An 18,584-nucleotide genomic window follows, 5' to 3' on the forward strand; every position below is an offset into this window, starting at 1 on the left:
TTTTTTTTTTGTTTTAGTTTGGTGATGTAGAAGTCACCTGACAAATTAACAGACATATAAGGAAACTGTAAACAACTTCATACATGATGAAGTCAAGAGAAAGAGGTGTATTGGGATGGAGTAGCAGTTGCAGCAGTACCCATTTCAGTAGTGGTAGAAGTATAAGAATTTTCACCATCATCAGTATCAACAGCCAGTACTGTAGTTTTTAACGTACTGCTGAAATTAAGTACATTCACAGTAATCATTATGTGACATTGTAAAATATTCTAAAGTGTAGTGGAGCCTATGGTGTGACAGAGGTGACAACGTTTACTCACAAAGTAAAGGACTCATTCCATTTCGGGTTGAGGTTGGAGCGGATGGTTTTGGTCTTCTGCTTGGTCTCATTTTTGGGGTCTGGTACGAGCTTGAGCTTGACATATGGATCAGACAGGCCATTGGGGTCCATGGGGATCAGGTTTTTGCCTTCACTCACTGATAGGGAGATAAAGAATAGAGAGAAATTATTTCATTCAATTTATTTTACAGACTTTTTTGACTCCTACATGCAGCACATCTCAAAAACATTTTGAGCTGCTAGCTACTGTACTAATAGCTGATGGTTTCATCAGAGATACCACACACTGTCTTCTATCTACACTCACATCATTCATATTCAATGGAGTTTGTCCAATAAAAATCGCTTTGGTCAGGAACAATGGATGCTTTCTTTTAAGCAACATGTGAACATCAATAGAATAAATTGCAGGTGTTCAGGATCAAACGGCAAGTCACAGCCTGTGAGTACTGTTTATGGCAACGTGCCATATAGGGAGGAAATGCAGGAAGTGTTATGAGAACAGTGACTCAAAATCGCAGGCTGTGTCATGCTTAAATAGACAAAGGCTCTCGTCTTCTCCTCCTGTATTTAGCTGTTCAGTAAACAAGGGCACACCAGGGACATTAGCACTCCATTAGCCCTGAGCATTGGCACACCGCCAGACCTGAGCTACAGTACAACACACACACACATGCACATATAAACAAACTCAGACGTACACACAGTTACACACACGTGCTGTGTTTATCTACAAACAACGCATCCCCACAGGGACAGGGTGATTGCCTGCCTTGCTTGGCTAAACCTCGGCCACCCGGGGACCCCAGCATTCTCTCCATGTGGCCCTGTCAGTCACACTACAATGGCGGCCTGAGTATGGAAGATGTTAAGTGACCTTCGACCTGGGGAGGAAGACACTAAGCCAGTATACTTAATCACTGTGTTAGCTGGACTACACTGAATGAGATACAGTACCAATAGGATTAAGAGGGATTAAGTAAGAAAATCAATAAGGGATAGTCATCACCGAGTTAATACTGCAACTGCTGCAAAGAGCAAAGAGAAACGCTCACACTAAAGGTATAATATATTATGATGCTATTTTATTATTTGAACCTCTGCTAAAACCTTCCACGACAAAGTGGCTTCATTTTATTCTCGCTGCTGTTGCGACAAATTGAATCAAATGGCTATTTGATAACCCATGAGTAAGTACCTTGTCATTGTTTGCTCTTATTCTCAGCACCTGTGGTTGAGGATTTGGGTGTTCAGTGATGTAAGCGAGGTGTGAAGTTTAATGAGTGATGGAAAGCTGCTGTACATACACACAGATACACACACACACACACACACACATGCACACACTGAGAAGAAGAGAGAGACAGAGAGGGATCATACTTGAGAAGAAGAGAGACAGATACTAGCTCACAGAAGCAACTCGAGGTGTGGGAAGGTATTGAGCGATCCTGAGCTGGCAACCCTCTGCTTTCTCAGAAATCCAAAGGAAAAGTGTAAAACCCGTCTACAGGCACAAGAAGTACTGACTGTTTTCTGTATTTGCACTTGAGTGCATTCTAAATGGATACACTCTACAGCAGATAAGAGGAACACAGATGGACTGTTTCTTTGCTGCTACTGCCTCTCATCCATTCCCATCTCTTTCCATTTCACCAAAAGAAGTGAAATGGAATAGAAATTAATTTAATATGTTAGCTCAAAGAGGGTTTTCACATTTTGTCTGTTTCATCTACTTGATGGAATAGCAGATGGTCCCTAATAGTCTGTGCATTCACTGGAGTAATGGCTGTAAAAGTAACAACCATGGGATGAATGTTGATGTGATGCTGTATCCCTGCAAAACCAGCTGGCTGCTCATGTACTAGGTTGTGTATCAGAAGAATTATTTTTAACTCTCAATAGACTGAAGGGATGCACATGGGATGACTTAACGGCGGCTAAACCATCTTAACATCACCTTTCTTCCTTCAGATGTCTTGAAATAATTTACAACTGCATTTACTCTGACATACTACAATCTGGGTGATATTCATCTACATTGACAATCTACACAGAATTTGGTGTATATACGGTATATTTGATTGAAGTTCCATGTGAACCGATAAATGTTTAATTTCTGTACCAAATGCTCCTTCTTCATCCATTAACTCTTTCATTATAAAGGTCATGTTTTGAATATTTCATTTGCTGGCCGTATGTATGCAAAGTCACAGCACCCATATGACATTTATAAAAAAAAAACTAGAAAGGGACAGTGTTCAGTGGCTTGTGCTTCTGTGATTGTGGAATATAATCAGCGGTCAAGCTACATGTAAAATAATTTTGTCAGAATAATAAATACTGGTTAGAACTATATGTTATAGTATTATAATCACCCAGTCCAAATAGAGTGGACTGTAATGATTGTGAAAAATGTCAATGAGTCAGGGATAGAAAATAGAAATATAAGAAGTAATGGGGGAAAAACAGAAAACATATTTTTCTGTCAATATCCTGATGGTATATGTTACAGAATAAAAGTGTCGGTTAAATCTGAAGTTTGCTATAAGAGGATGTGTTTATTGTCTACAGACAAGAGTTGAGAAATAGCTAGTGGAGTAACAGCAAATTGCATTTCCAGTCATGACCAGTTGGGGGCATTATAGACTGCCCAATTTAACTTGGCTGGCACAGAGCTTTTTCCCTCCATATAACTGCACTGCTTAAACCAAACAAGATGTGTGTGTAGTCCTAACTACTTCCAGCTGTACTACAGAGACATAAACGGGAAATTCCTGGTTAAAGATAAAAAGTTAAATAATTATCTTTGTACTGTAGATTAGTTCGTACATGTTGTAAAGGCCAAAGTGCAAAATGATTCAATTTATCTGTGTGCAAGTGAGTTCAGAAACATGTAGAATATGCAAATAGACACACACAAACACTAGGACAAAGGAAGCAGGGGTGTGTGTAGGGGCCGTAACATAGTTGCTTGGATACAAGTCTTCACAACTATCTTGGCTTGCATTGAAGCAGCAGTGCAAGTAAAACAGTGTGGTGCAGTTTCTACAAAAAAGAACTGTTGAACTTGGACTAAAACTAACCAGATCTTGGAAAAATAACATCTGCTGACCTGATAAAACTGTAGAAAATCTCAGCTAAGCTGAACACCCACCAAACATTACAGATTGCATGTTATTTTATGACTTACCAGCATTGTATAATCAAATTTCGGATTCAGTCAAGCTTTACTGAGCCTTCTCAACTTATGACGACTAATCAGCACATATGATTTCACTGACCGCCTCATGTAATGTCTAGTAATGTTTCTACCTCATTTAATGCAAACAACACAAATTTTTGTCTTTTTTGATAGAGAAAACAAACATTCAAATGTAAAATGAGAGCTTCTATGTGTGTCTGTGATGCATGTTGCTCATATCTGTTGATTTCCCTGAGTCATACTGCTGGGAAATTTGAACTCTTGTACACCATTTAGAAGGCTCATTATGATGCAGACTGAAATAATTTGGGCGATTACTTAAGTGTTGCACTAGCACAAATAGCCTAGTTGGAGTCTGGTTCTCTGATGTTGGCTTGCAGAAAAACAGACGGGGAAAAATGAATCAGTTTACATTTTCCATTTTAAAAAAGGTCAGCAGCCGATAAAGATGCACTTCTGTCATTTTTGCTAAATGAAACAGAATGGAGAGTGAAAAGAAAAACAAAGAAGAAAGAAAGGCCAAGCAAGAAGGAAAAAAAGTGAAGCGATGAAAGGCAGAGGCATATGTTAAATTGGGGTGAAGACAGCATGCAACATGTTGACAAGAGGGAGCCGAGGCAGGGCAGCCACAACAAACTGGGAATACCAATGACATGAGTTCTGGGAGTCTGGCAGCAGATATTACACAGAAACAAAGTTCAGCTGTTCTATGAGCTTCACAGAGACGCTGAAAGAAGACGAGAGTCTGTATGTGTGAGTCTTAATATAATGGAAACAAGCTACAAGTTAACACCAAGATTACTGTATGTAACAGTCAACAACATATGTTATAGAAACATTTTAAAGTTCTTCAGATTGATGATGACAGCAATCAAATGTCCAAAAATGAACTGGATTGCAAATACTTAAATTATTTTGAGTTTTGTATTTAGAGAAAAGATTTTATAAGAAATTAAAAGAAGTTGCTGCCATGTGGTCTTTCATTCTAAAAAAGTGTGTGTGTGTGTGTGTGTGTGTGTGTGCAATCCAAGTCAGTCTGATCTTTAAGGATACATTTTCAGTGGTTTCATTTCTTCTTTGGGATCTGTGTTCCTGCACTGTACAAAAGGTTATAGGTGTATCTGTGTGTAGATACAGCAACATCCCTGTGTGAACACTGAGACTATAAGCAAACCACTAAATTTCATTCATTCCTATGTTTTTTACAAGTTTACATGAGTTGTGAAAACACTCACACACAAACACACAAAGGCTTGTCTTCAGCTGACACCAGATGACCCCACCCCAAAAAATGAGGCCAGCCATGTTTGTTTTTCACCTCCCTGTGCAAACGCAGTCTGCTTTAACCACCAGAATCGCTCTCCACCCTCTCAGTGCCTACTTAAAAAATGCTCTGAAAAGGGGATGTTAAACAGTTGGGCTGTTTGCTTTAAAGCCTAATATTACATAAGCATAAATAAAGTGGAATCACCAGCATACCTTCAGTAAGGCACATAACAATATGTTCTACCCACTAGTGAGTTGAGCAATGGCATAATCTCAGCCAAATTGGTTAATTTCTTTCAAATTGAAAGCATAATATGTGCTGAAAATGAACTGTAGCAGGGTCTATAGCAAATGTTAATGATAATATCTTTATAATAATTGCAGATCTGTTCTGATGGATTATGTCTTCAGTTAGATAGCCAAGGAGCTCACTACAGAACATTAAGAAAGGAGACACTGCTGTCCCACTGGCCAACTCCCTGCAGTGGTAAAGAGCTGGCATTGGTACCATCACAAGTGCTGTCAGCTGCTCCATCTTAACTCTGATTCATAGGGAAAATGTAATAGCAGGATTTTAAGTAAATTTTCTCTTGGCAAGAACCTGTTGGCTTTTCTGCATGATGACTCAGACACTACAAAGAAATGGAAATGACTATATGAAAAGGCTGCAGACTGGAAGCAGTGGCAGTAAGTCAACGGCATTTGGATGATTGGGCAGTGATTATCAATTGGCAACCCACAGGCTTCATCCAAAACCCCAAACGGAACCTTGATCCAACCCCAACTTTGTCTTCCAGCGAGTCTTCCATGGATTCAGAGAATGAACAGTAAAATATAGGATATCACTTTTTTGTTTGAATGAATGAAAAACTTACTGTTAACATGGAAGTGATGAGGAGGGAGAAATTGACTGCACTGAAAAACAGTGATATTGAATTTGAAGATATTACAGAATTACACATTTTACACTAATTTAGTGACTTGGATCAACATGGTTAAAGCTCAATGGGAAGAAGGGGTAAGAAGGAGGATGTGCTGCACCACTGAGTGAAAGAGAGGCAGAGGAGTGGGAAATGAGAATGCAAAATAGCCAATATATTGGCAAAAATTGTACTAAATGTGAAGGGAAAACTGAATTAGGGCAAACTAGTGGTTCTCTAGGCTCAGGCCCATGCAACTGAATGAATGTGAATAAACTATTCACATACACACAATTACCCTATTCCACTCTCTCTCTCTCTCTCCTCTCTCTCTCTCTCTCTCTCTCTCTCTCTTCAATTAAATTCAATTAAATTCAATTTGCTTTATTGCTTTATTGGCATTAGTGTAACAAAGACAATATTATTGCCAAACCATTAAGAAATTTTAGAGTAAAGAGAAAACAAAAAATAAAAATACATTAGAATTCATAAAATCCAAAAAATATAAGAAAACAAAAACTTGTGTGTGTGAGTGTGTGTGTGTGTGTGTGTGTGTGACAGAAATTGTGGCATGTAAGAGTTAAAGTATGACACTGAACTGCCAACCGTGAGCACCCTAAAATAGCCTTCCAAAGAATGTGATGAGTGAAAAGAGATAAAAGGGTTGAAGGTAAGGGCAAACATACGCAACTAAAGTGTTGCTACACACGACATTATACAGTTGTGTGAAAATATTGTGTCAACACCTGTGTTACAACGTATTGTTTAACAACCCAGACAGCAAAGGGATTTTCTGCAGACTAACATCTGCAGTATAATGTACGTTTATACAGATAAAAGGTAAATGTTCATAGAGAAGGATGCCCTGCACCATTAAAGATGACCAGACCATGAAGATGAAAGCTGTGGTTGCAGTGCATTCTGCTATCATCTCTTTCATAGATTTCTCTTATGTTTCAGATAGAAGTAGCGACACTGTTAATTTATCTTTCTGATGTTTTACTTTCTACATTTGGCAGGTTAATTACAGCAATAATAATAATACATCAAACAATGAAGTAAAATAGAAATTCAAGGTACATTGTTGCTCGCTGCATCACATGTTTAGGGTGAATTTTGTTTTTTACTTCAAAAGTGCAGCTACACCTCCAGAAGGTTCAACCAGAAGTAGAAGTCAAATCTGGCTTCCCTGATCCACCCACATCTATATCCACTCCGAGCACCAATCTGACATACACACACCTACACTGCACCTACATATGAAACACACAGACTCCTACAGCAGCATTAAGTTTAACAAATAGCAGAAAACAGATTGGGGCATTGAGGCAGAAGAAGAAACATCTAATGAAGAAGTTAAAAGCAGAGATAAGTGAGAGGAAGAGCAGAGGGCTTGTTAAATTACGCTTCTCTGCAGAATTGGGTGAGTCAACGAGGGAACAAAACAGAAATGTAATTATTACCACTGTCTCTCACACACTCCCAAAGGACCTTGAGGCAGCAAGGTTGCGTGCACATGCCTGCACACACATTCACAGACAGTGATGTGGATAAATAAAAGAATATGGACAGAAATTACAGGAATACCCTTTCAAGTTTACCCGACAAGCGCAGAGTCAATGAACAATAGTGTTGTTAAAACAAACAGGAGGGTGGTGTCCTCAGCACCAACGGACAGAAAGGAGCTGTGTGTTAGCAGGAATGAGAGGCGGGGGACAAGGTTAGTGGGCTACATCCATCCTTCAGCACAGAAACAGAACTTGTTTTGTTTCCTTTAGCACCTCCCCTCCCATCTCCATTCAACTGACAAAAACACACATTCTCACATGTTTCTGGAAACTGCACAAATGTCTCTTGTGTTTCTGATTACTCATTATTTAATTTTGCAATCCCGGTGTTTTTGCCAGAAAGTATGTTTCTCTGTCTCTGTAGGTCCGATTGGAATTCATGTGTGTGCCCATGTATGGGTTTAAAGGACAGCTGCTTCCTCTGCCATCCATGTCACTTCCTGCTGAACATTTTGGCTCTGGCCATTGGTGAATCCCGAAAGAAATTGGAGTCACTCAAACCTGAGTGTGCGTGTATGCGTGCTTTGTGGGTTGGTTGTGGGATTCTTGCACTCAATATTTTGCACTCAGTCAAGCTTTCCTTCATGAGTTAAAGACATCATGTTACATGTCCTGTTCTGGACATTTAAAGTCTATCCATATGTTTTGGTAAATTTGTAATAGTTTTGCTTGAATTTAAGACTTCTCTGGCTTCTGTGGATAGCAGGGTTGCACATGGTTTGACAGAGAGTGAAGAGAAACATTGTTTCATGGAAAACACGGTGAGATAATTCCTAACTGAGCTATTGATTTGGACGGCAAATGTTGATGGACGCAGATTTGGTAAGAACAAAGGGGATAGGGTTTTTTTGGAAAAAGATCAGATAAAGGCTTTTGACCAAATGTGTTTCAGTGACATTTCATTTGAGTCAAGGAATTTTTGGGACGGTGTGTGTTTGTGTGTGTGTGTGCGTTCATAAAGGAGCATTAGCCAATAACCACATAAGCCATCAACAAGAATAAAAAGAAGCTGACCACTTTCCAGAGACCACACCAGATGTCAGTGTGACACTTTGGTCTAAAACCTAATTTGAACCTACTTCATTTAAATTGGGGAACAGAAAAAAACTCTACTTGACTTTGATTTGGCTCTAATAAACCTTTTAAATCTGAGACAGAGGAGTGGGAACTAGGGATTTGTGTTTCTAATAACAGCTTTAATTTTGTTTCACAGCAGAGTATCATAATCAATGCTGGTCAAGTTGAAACTTGAACTTAACATTAAAACTCTTTATTACTTACCACTTACTGATTTTCAGAAGTAATTAGGTACATTATTAATTACACTTTGTTTCTCAGAAACAGAGGTGCTTTCGAACAACTTCTAACGCTCTTCTGCATTCAACACATGTATACACAGATAACGAGATATTGTGTTTTATAGCAGCCAGCCTACCATTTGGAAATATTCAGTTACCATCAACTGCTATCTTAGCCCCAGTGTCTACGCATTATTTGTGGACAAATTCAAGCAAACATACACAGTCAGCACATAAATATCCCACAAATGGGATCACATCACAAAAATTATGCAAAGTTTTCTTCTCCCCGTTCTTCACAATGTACTGTATGTACACAATGTATGTAATACAGTTCTGTCCGGCAGGTTGTCTGCAAGCCATCTACAGCAGCTAATGTAATCTATGATACAATCTGGACTGCGTGGGCTGCAGGCTGGTGCAGCAGTTCTATACACACACCTACACACACACAAGCAAGAGAACACATGCAAATGATAACATGCATGTTTTGTTCACATCAGGAAGTGCCCAAGTACACATGAATGTGTATGCATACATGTCCACACATACTATACATACACATCATTATCATGAGTTGACAGCAGTCTGTGGCAGTGCAGGGTTCAGCACAAATGAAAGTTATATTACTGTAATGTTTCTAAAGATATAGTCAAAGACTGGGTGAAGAGGGTCAGTGTTAATATAGCCATCTTATCCAGCAGCAACCTAATCCTGTTCATTCAAGTGTTTTGTTTTTCATCCAACACAGATTCCACCTTGAAAATCAGCTATTCTTGTTAATTTAAAATCAGTTCAACTGGAAACTGGAGGAGAGATTGTGAGAGAAGAATGTATGTTATGAGGAGACACCAGATGGAGAGAGGAAAATGCAAGGTCTCAGCCCAAAATCTCGAATAAATATTTGTGCATTATTTGACCAACTCAATATGTTCTGAAGTGAGCTCCACTGAGTTTAAGTTTAAGTATTTCAACACTTGACCATAAAAGGCATTTTTAAAGGCTACATTTTTATTAACTATTTGAAAACCTAGATATAAGATACAGTATTTACAGCAACTAAAAGAATGAAAATTCTCTGTAAAATCAAACACAAGTGTGTTTGTGTGATACAGGCAGTTAATGAACTAGCTGAGAAAAGCAAACTTTCTAAAGGTGAGAGCCAGACATTTGTCAAGATCATAATTTTGTTCATTACTATGTTTTTTAATGCTTGTCTTGAGAAAGGCATGCGTGTAGGTGTTGCACTTCCCTGCCTACATTCACCCCTTCAATCTAGTGATAATTTGATAAGTGGATAAGTCAGTGAAGTTTAGTGCCAGGGTTTCAGGATGCACTGACCCCCGTTTGCCAGCTAATTGAATGATTATGTGTGCCTGCAGCCAGCTCCTTGCCGTCACTATTGTTCTAGCAGATGTGCTAATGCACATTATAGCCAGGGGATTTACAGCATGCCTCGAAATACAAGGCAAAAGCACACTGTTGTAGTACACTGTTTTCCTAGTAATGCAACAATACAGATAGTTTTGCGAGTGTGTAGTGTCCATATTCCACTATTTTTTATTAATTTATTTATTACTTTTTATTAATTATTTTTTTTATCAGCATTATAAATTGCTATGCCGTTTTACTGAAGTTCAATCTATCTGTGTTTCTGCACAGAGAGTAGGGTTGTGTATTGGCAGGAATCTGGCGATACAATATGTATCACGATACAGAGGTTACGATTCAATAATTTGCCATATACTGCAATACTATAAGCAAGGCGATAGTATATTGAGATTTTTTTTAATCTGATTTTAGGAAAATTGTCATAGTATAAAGAACACACCACCATTTACATAAAATCTGAGTTAAAAAATGCATTTGTATTTAGTTAAAACTAAATAAACTAAAATTTAGTTTATTTTTGTCCCTTTAACATCCAACATCAGTTTACGTTTACAACACTGCTATCTAGCTGTTGGTGGTTTAAACACAAAAATTGATACAGCGTTATTGAGAATAAATACAATATCACAAAACATAATATACTGGTGTATTGATATTTTCTTATTTTCTTATACCCGTATAATAGAGCTGTATAAACTGTTTACTGCAATTCACTACATACAGATACATTTGACAGATTATGCATGAAATTATCTCGGCTTAACCACAGCAGCTGGTTGGACATTATTTGCCCTGGGAGGATTATTCAACACTGTCTGTTAAGTCAACAATTAAGAACTGTCAAATAATTTCAGATTTATAAACTAAAATACTTAAGCCAGTATCTTGCTGTATGCATTGTTTTCATATGGAAAGTGTTCCCAATACATGCAAAAGAATGAATAAGCATAGAAAATAAATAAATAAAAACATCAATCAATAGCAAAGTTTGGATAATGGATACAGATAATGGTAAAAATACATTTTATGGATATCTTATTAGGCCAAAAAGCTTTTGGCTCTAGTTATGATTAATTGAGCTGACATTTCTCATGCTCAAACATTTTGTTGTCACAGAGACAACCTTTACCCATAATATTAATGTATAGATCATCAGACATGATATGACATGCATCTTTTTCACACAGCCTACTCTTTTTTTGGGCTCTTCAGACAATATTAACAAACGGCTGCAAGAAGATTTCTAAAGGATGTGAAAAGTCTCTGGACATCACCATTCATTACATTCCATTAAGCAAATGCTATTAATAGTATCTCATTATGTCCTTTTCGGTGCTTGGTAGGCAAAGACCAGGTGTTCCTTTGAAACCGGAGGCATCAGTAATTAAAAAGGCTGGAATAGCCAGTGATATGATCATGTAGAACAGCCTCCTAATGAATAATGGTAAGATGGATGGTTGTAAAGCCACGAACCTGCTCACAGCAGAGCACTCAGATCCTGCGTTTGTGTAATTCTGATGAGACATAAATTAATATATCAAGCGATCAATTTGCTTTGCAGAGACAATTCAGTTATATCAGAAACTCCAGCCAGCACAGAGCAAGTCGTGACTGTTTAAAAAGAGTAACAACACGAGGCCCACGCAGCAGACCACACACCACTGCAGGACTATATATTTGGATTGGGATTGCCTTCCAAGTGTGTCGTAACTGTGAATTGTTTCTTACAGGAGAATGTTTAGCAGGAGATGCTCTATCGATCTGTGCACCATAAGGGAATAGCCTTTGCAGCATACTGATAGCTGATAGTCACAAGGCCAGCCATGCAGTTAGCAGCTGGATTCACTGCATCAGGCAGAGTTACGACAGAGTTAATGGCGAGCAAGGTTCAATTCAGGTTAATGGCAGCAGGGGATAGAGAATGAATGTGTGGTGTGTAAAATTAGACAGTCAAGGTTTATCGACAAAAAGGGCAAAACGTCACAAGTGATCCAGGTTCACAATCAAAAACAGAACAATAGCGTCTGCTACCACCTACACCCTCATCCAAGCCCACCTGTGGTGACACACACACACACACACACACACACACTGTACATACAAACACAAGTCTTCATCGAGCATCTGACACACATCACACCTTGCATTTTTAGTCCATTCAATCCAGCGTGGCATAACACAGAGCAGCAGTTACCAGGCCTACCTGTGACATGCAGCTTCTCTCCGCTGACCTCACACTTGAGGTAAACACGCCCCCTCCTTTCGGTGTGATCAGTTCCACACATGCTGGGCACGTTCATAACACACTGCTTATGGACGTTCATATCACAGGCTGCAGGGACAGAGAGAGAAAGCAGATCAAAGACATAAGGAATATATAAATAAAGATATATATGATAGATAAAGATGAGCTTTGTGCATTTGGTTTAAATAATTTCCCCCTGGGATTATTAAAGTATTTCTGATTCTGATTCTGAAATCAAGCCCAACTGAATGTATCAGGACTTTCTTACATACCAGTGACTATAGTTCTATAGTTATGATCGCATATTAATTGCATTCAATATAACATCATATTATAAAAGCAATGTATGCAGCCTCTTATGGCTTAATGTTCAAATACAGTAAGCTGACAGATTTGCTGTACCTATATAAGGACATATTTCAATTTCATCCCATGGATCCTACATGTTTGGCACAATATTAAAGGATTGTTTTTTTCCGTAAGCTGCGTGAAAGAGGAGATAACAAGGTTATGACCCAGATTCAGCCCCCATGCTGAACCAAAAATCTACGGATTGGAAACAGTTACTAACCGTTACATCATCATGCCACCAGGTCAGTAGGTGAGAAATAATTTTGAAAATGGTGATGTCGCTACTTTAATTTATTTTCTGTGCATCACTGTAACTGTTGTGTGGCTCACCAGTGCTTCAAAATACTACAGTGCCAGCTCATTGTGGTGTGATTAGAGGTGCAATTGATCTGCCAAAATTATTTGCCGCTCCACATCTCTATTTATGTAAACCCTGGAGCAATCATTAGGCATAACTGGTGGTCTGTAGCAGGTGGAGGATAAATGTATTTAGGAGCTCATTAAGGCGTTCAGACTAATCCACTAACACAAGATTAAAGGGAAGAAGAGTGAGGGAGGGATATTAATAAAGACTCTGTAAAGCTTTCATACCAGGCCTATTCAGGGTGCGACGAACATAGCTGAAGACTGAAAATAGACGATGTGTGATTTTAATGAGTGAGTGAGAAAAGTCAAGAAGGAGGAGAAATTCATATGCCTATGATATTCAGATAAGAGGAACAATAGGCTTTTTTCAGGAGACTAATGCGGATAAAGTGGCTCTAAAACATATCATAATGTGTGTAGAGCCACTTACAGCAAACCATTATTTTGCTATGCTTGTGCATCATTGACCTATATAACAGAACAGTGCAGGATCATTTTTTCTCCATTACTGTATGAGCATCAACTTTAGGCACGACACCATTTGATACACAGAATTTATTAATTTAATTTATTAACAGCTGCTTACACCACTCATGAAGCGTAGGCTCATTGTGAAATATCACTGTACATATTTTTTGACATAATTCAACAGTTTAAAAAAAAACATGAGCAACATTTCAACACTGAGTGAGATGTTGTAAGCATACTCACAGTCGCATTTCATGCCCTGGTGGATGAGGCCATACAGCAGAGAGCCACAGTGGTCACAGAAGGTGGGGCTCCCATAGGTGTGGATCTTAAACTTATGCTTCGTTCTGGGATCCTGGAGAAAACAAAAGAGAAAAAGCCATAAAAAAGCTTGAATTGATGACATGATTAAAAAGGAAAAGTAGTCAGTTAGTTAAAGCTTCATGAACACATGCGCTTTATGCAGAAGTGGCAAATGTACAAACATTCTTTACTCAAGTAGAAGTACAGATATTTGTGTGAAAAAAAATAGAAGTACTGATTCAACAGCTTTACTTAAGTAAAAGTGAAAAGGTAAAGGCTCTAAAATGCACTCCAAGTTTAAAAGTAAAAAGTACTGTCATGGTTTCTCAGAAGGACGTTTTCTAACGACTGTTTCTGAATAAAGCTAAAACTTTAAACGTGATATGCACCGGTCTTGATGTTGGGAAGGAGTGCAATAATGCAAAAAATACTAATAATAACAATCGACAGTTCCCATTCAAATGCATTCAATCTAAAATAACGAGCCTGTTTTGAAATTGTAAGGAGTAGAAAGTACAGATATTTGGGTAAAATATATAAAGATAGTAAAGTAAATGTAATTTTTTTTATCTTTTGCATAATACATGTGTTTTTGTTTACTGAGATCTTACATATCAATCAGATTAAACTGGGGACAACAACAACTTGGACACACAATATTCTGTAGTACAGGTTGGAAATAAAATATAGCTAAGCTAAGTACAGCTGCATCCTTTATCCTTTGATACTGAGACATTATTGAAGGAAAAATGTAAGTTGAAATCAACCTACTGCATCACAGGACAACACTGTGTGAAAATTAAAATCACTCAGGAAACAATTTGTTGCTGATTGCCAACCTGACTTCAATCACCACTTATTTTCTTATACAACTCCAAGTGGTAGCCAATCATTTTTGGATAGTCTTTCCATTTTCTTCAACCGCATCAGTAACTGAAAACTTTTTGTTTCGTTTTTGGGCTTAACATTAAATTCAAGAGCACCAAAGCAAGTTGCAGTTCAGTTTACTATTGCAATTATGATTCATTTTAAAAAGCCAAACTGATGTAAGAACACATACAACTAAGAATTATTGCACACTTAAAGACGTAAAAAAGAGAAAAGCACACAAAAATTCTGTTAAAACCATATACACTAAAAAAGACACTGCATCTTGATTTTTCATTATTCCATAACAAGTTTCATAAATTGCCACATATGAGAATGTGTGCATTACGTACAACTAATAATTTTGAAAATGGTTTGTGTACGTATGTGTAAACAGTCATCAAAGCGATTACAGCTTTTCATTCATCACTGGCCTCTATATTATCACAGTTCATTGCTCCAGCCTCTCTACATAAATATAATATTTGTGTGAATTAGGGTTAAATCCAGAGCATAACACTACACATGAATGTGTGTAAGACTGGGTAGTAAAGGAGCTGTTGGTTGCAAGAGGCTGAATCACGTCTTTGTAAAGATAATTCAGTTCTAGTGGGCTTTGGGCTTCTGCTGTGTTAAGACTTTTTTCCTACATGCAGGACAATGTCTAACAATACACCCTCCCCCTAACCCTTTTTTTTCCCTATTTACCACATCTTGCACTGACAGACCTTCTGTTATAGAACCTCAACATTGAGTTTGTGATCATGTGCTCACACGTTATCAAAAATGATTTGCATATTCATGTTTTGAGGTTTATTTTTCCAACATGATGGATGAGTCTTACCAAGGTATGTCCAAATACCAAGGAAAGAGATTTGCCAGTTGGATGTTGCAGGTGGTAGTGTAATGCATTAAACACTGTCACTGGATTATTTATAAAGCAACCTCATCAAGTCGTCATACTCAACAATGTATGGCATTAAGAAGGGATTCCTTCTGAGAGAAAACACACAGAGGAGTTATCAGTCATCTGTGCTAGTTTACAATTTTCAGAGAGCTTTGTGTTTTAAATTATATTTCTGAATATTTAAGTGGAAGGAATTCAAAAAGTTTTTTGAATTTCAGTTCTGTGGGATGTAATGGAAGAATTTGAGATGGCTGAAAAGCTTAATGCCAAAGAAAAAAAACAACAGCCAACTTACCCTAACCCCCAAAATAAGTATGTTGTAATGAAACAGGTAAACATTCTGCAGCATGTATACATATATATATATATATATATATATTATGCAGTCTTCTAAGCAGACTGGGGAGTGAGTTGTCCGTGAATCACCTCCTGAATCTGCCATCAGATGAAAAACCTTCTAAAACGGTGAGACTAGTTCTTGATGAGGATGGCTAATATTTTATCACCTATCCCTCCATGGTGTTAATTCTGCTTTGATGGTGCTTAAGTGAGCATTTAACAGGATGTAAAACAGGCTGAAACCTCTTCTTGGGCAGCTGTGCATGTCTAAAAGAGTTACTCACACAACAGATTAATGATTACCATATCCCTCAACTATATCAAAAAAGTTAATCAATTGCTTAAAGTGTAGAAGTAATTGGGTTTAGAGTTTTCATATTTATATTGTATAATGGTACATGACAATTCAAGTATTTTTTCATCTATGATGTCAAATGATGATATGCAATGCAATTAATGCAGTCTATATATATTCTTATCACAACACAATTAAAATGCATCCAATCGTAGAAATTGCTGATATACACAGTATACTGACACTGTTTTGTGGACTGGACTTGGAAAACAGCACAAATAAAACAACGTAACTATTGTGCTTCATTTGCATTTGTCATTCCTAAACACAGGCCTAGTATTTGCATGGGCAGCTTCCTTCCCCCCTTTCAAGTAAGTGCAACATCCATCTTTTTTATCAGTTGCTCATTACTACTCGCTGGGCCAGCATTATAATTATATTATAATTTCAGATAATTTGGATACTCAAATAAGGTTATAGTTAGCATAAAGAGTGATATTTTATACAGTCAAAACAGGCAGATATGCCCGAAGCAGAGTTATGGCAGGTCAAATATTTAACTCAGCTGACAGATGACCAATGGTGTGATTAACACATACTGTGGTAAACTTCAGCAGTTCTCCGATCATCATCTCAGCAAACAATTCAATTCAGCACATTTACTAGACACTCTGCAGAACATTTACAGTTCAATAAAATATAGCATCAAACTAAACAAACAGCACTAGGTACAAATTCTACCTTTGGTAAATATATGTGGGTGTTAAGCTAACTTTAAAGTTTTCTGATGTGATCTGTTAAACAAGCAGAACCAGTTATCATCCTGTTTTATTATTTTGTACACTGCGGAAATGAAAAATAGTGACTGGGCTATCGCGGATACACAGCATGATGAAGCGATATTGCAAATGTTACTGTTATAATATTTGGGATCACTTCAAGGTAAGTGGTATAGTACAGATTGATTAGAATAGTCACAGCAGCACTTACAGTACGTTATACAGTGTAGGGTCCCTGTCACATGCATATATTCATTCATTCATTTCATGCACTCAACCTGCAGCTTATGAGCACTCTGAAAACTGGACGACTGCCACTTTTCCAAGCGACCCTTTAAAGTGCTTTCCTGCTCATTCTCAAATTGTGCTGTACTGTAAATCTCTTTCAGAGTCTGAATCTGTTTAAGTGGATTTGCATTGAGAATATTATCCGAGCTAGTCCGTTTTTTTTTTTATTCTTTTCACTGCATCTCTTTGAAAGAACACCTGTTGTTGTATTCTCTGGAAATTGGAGAGCTTCATTTTCCAAAGAAAGAGAGAGACTTATTCTGACTGGGGAAAATGCAACAGTTTTACAAATATCTCTCCTAATTTTGTTCTGTATCTTGAGAAATACAGTGTCAAATGAGAAATGAATGAAAAGAGCTTGGCCCAGGAGAAATAAATCATCAGTAGATGGAGCAGGATGTCATTTATCCCAGTGAAATTTGACAGTATCACATGGTGAGGCGCCACAGTGATCAATGCTGCTGTTTCACTGCCATTTCCGTCCATTTGACACTGGCCTCTAGACTAATGCAACAGAGACTCGTTCAGGGTCCTCAGATCTTGCTTTCAATCTGCCATTTCCCTGCAGTCAGTCTGCAGCGGCTTTACACCTTTAGAGAGAAAAGAGAAAGAGAAATGCTCCCTTCGTCTGTCTTTTAGCCGTCAATATAATAAGTAAGTCCTGATCTGAAGAGCAAAAAGCTGCTGTGATCATATTTCAGCTGCCTCAGAAATATTTAAATGCTTAATTTTAATACCCTAGATTATCAGCCTTGATATATTTCAACCCTGACTCTTCAACAACAACCCAAAACTTCCAATACAGATTATAGTTATTTAGTGCTAAAAAATAGTAAAAAATGTGTGGCAACATAATTACACCAGTGTGTAACATTTAGAAGGATGACTCACAGGTATGTTTTAATTTGTACATAATCACCTAAAAATAAGAATTGTTGTGTTTTCGTTGTCTTAGAATGACTTATTTTTATCTACAGAGGGAGCGGGTCCTCTTCCATGGAGGCCGCAAAGTTGCATATTTCTACAGTAGCCCGGAATGGACAAACCAAACACTGGCTCTAGATAGAGACTTTCATGTTTATTGCGGGTTTTGTGGCCACTGTAGTTTCTCCTACCCACTAGGAAGGCTGAGCTGTCTTCAAATGGTCATCATAGGAAACATTATAATTACTGGCAAATACTGCACATTAATACGCACTATAAATAAATGTCCTTATAGCTGTGTACAACTAGGTTAAAGTGTGTTAAAAAAACATTCATTAAATGCCTGTATACTGCTTATAAATGCTAAATAGGGTGTTACTTTCAAAGTATTAAAAGTTAATATATAAACTCAGTGGACATTTTCTGCTCTTCTTTTTTGGATGTGTCGTGATACCTAAGAATTTCA

The 18,584-nt window shown here is 37.7% G+C and overlaps 1 protein-coding gene across 2 annotated transcripts in view; it reads right to left on the reverse strand.

The window, feature by feature from the left end:
* prkcaa (protein kinase C, alpha, a) overlaps positions 1-18,584 on the reverse strand; it is a 139,853-nt gene that overhangs the window by 51,374 nt on the left and 69,895 nt on the right. For both annotated transcript variants that reach the window (XM_035659406.1, XM_035659405.1), the window contains exons 4-6: positions 13,660-13,771; positions 12,190-12,318; positions 321-477 (exon numbers count right to left, since the gene is read on the reverse strand). In XM_035659406.1, coding sequence (XP_035515299.1) covers positions 321-477; positions 12,190-12,318; positions 13,660-13,771 — 398 coding nt within the window. The remainder of the gene's footprint in view (positions 1-320; positions 478-12,189; positions 12,319-13,659; positions 13,772-18,584) is intronic.

The sequence above is a fragment of the Morone saxatilis genome, unplaced genomic scaffold (assembly GCF_004916995.1).
Source record: "Morone saxatilis isolate NCDOM2014 unplaced genomic scaffold, NCSU_SB_2.0 Contig17, whole genome shotgun sequence".
In the NCBI taxonomy this organism is placed as follows: Eukaryota; Metazoa; Chordata; class Actinopteri; family Moronidae; genus Morone; species Morone saxatilis.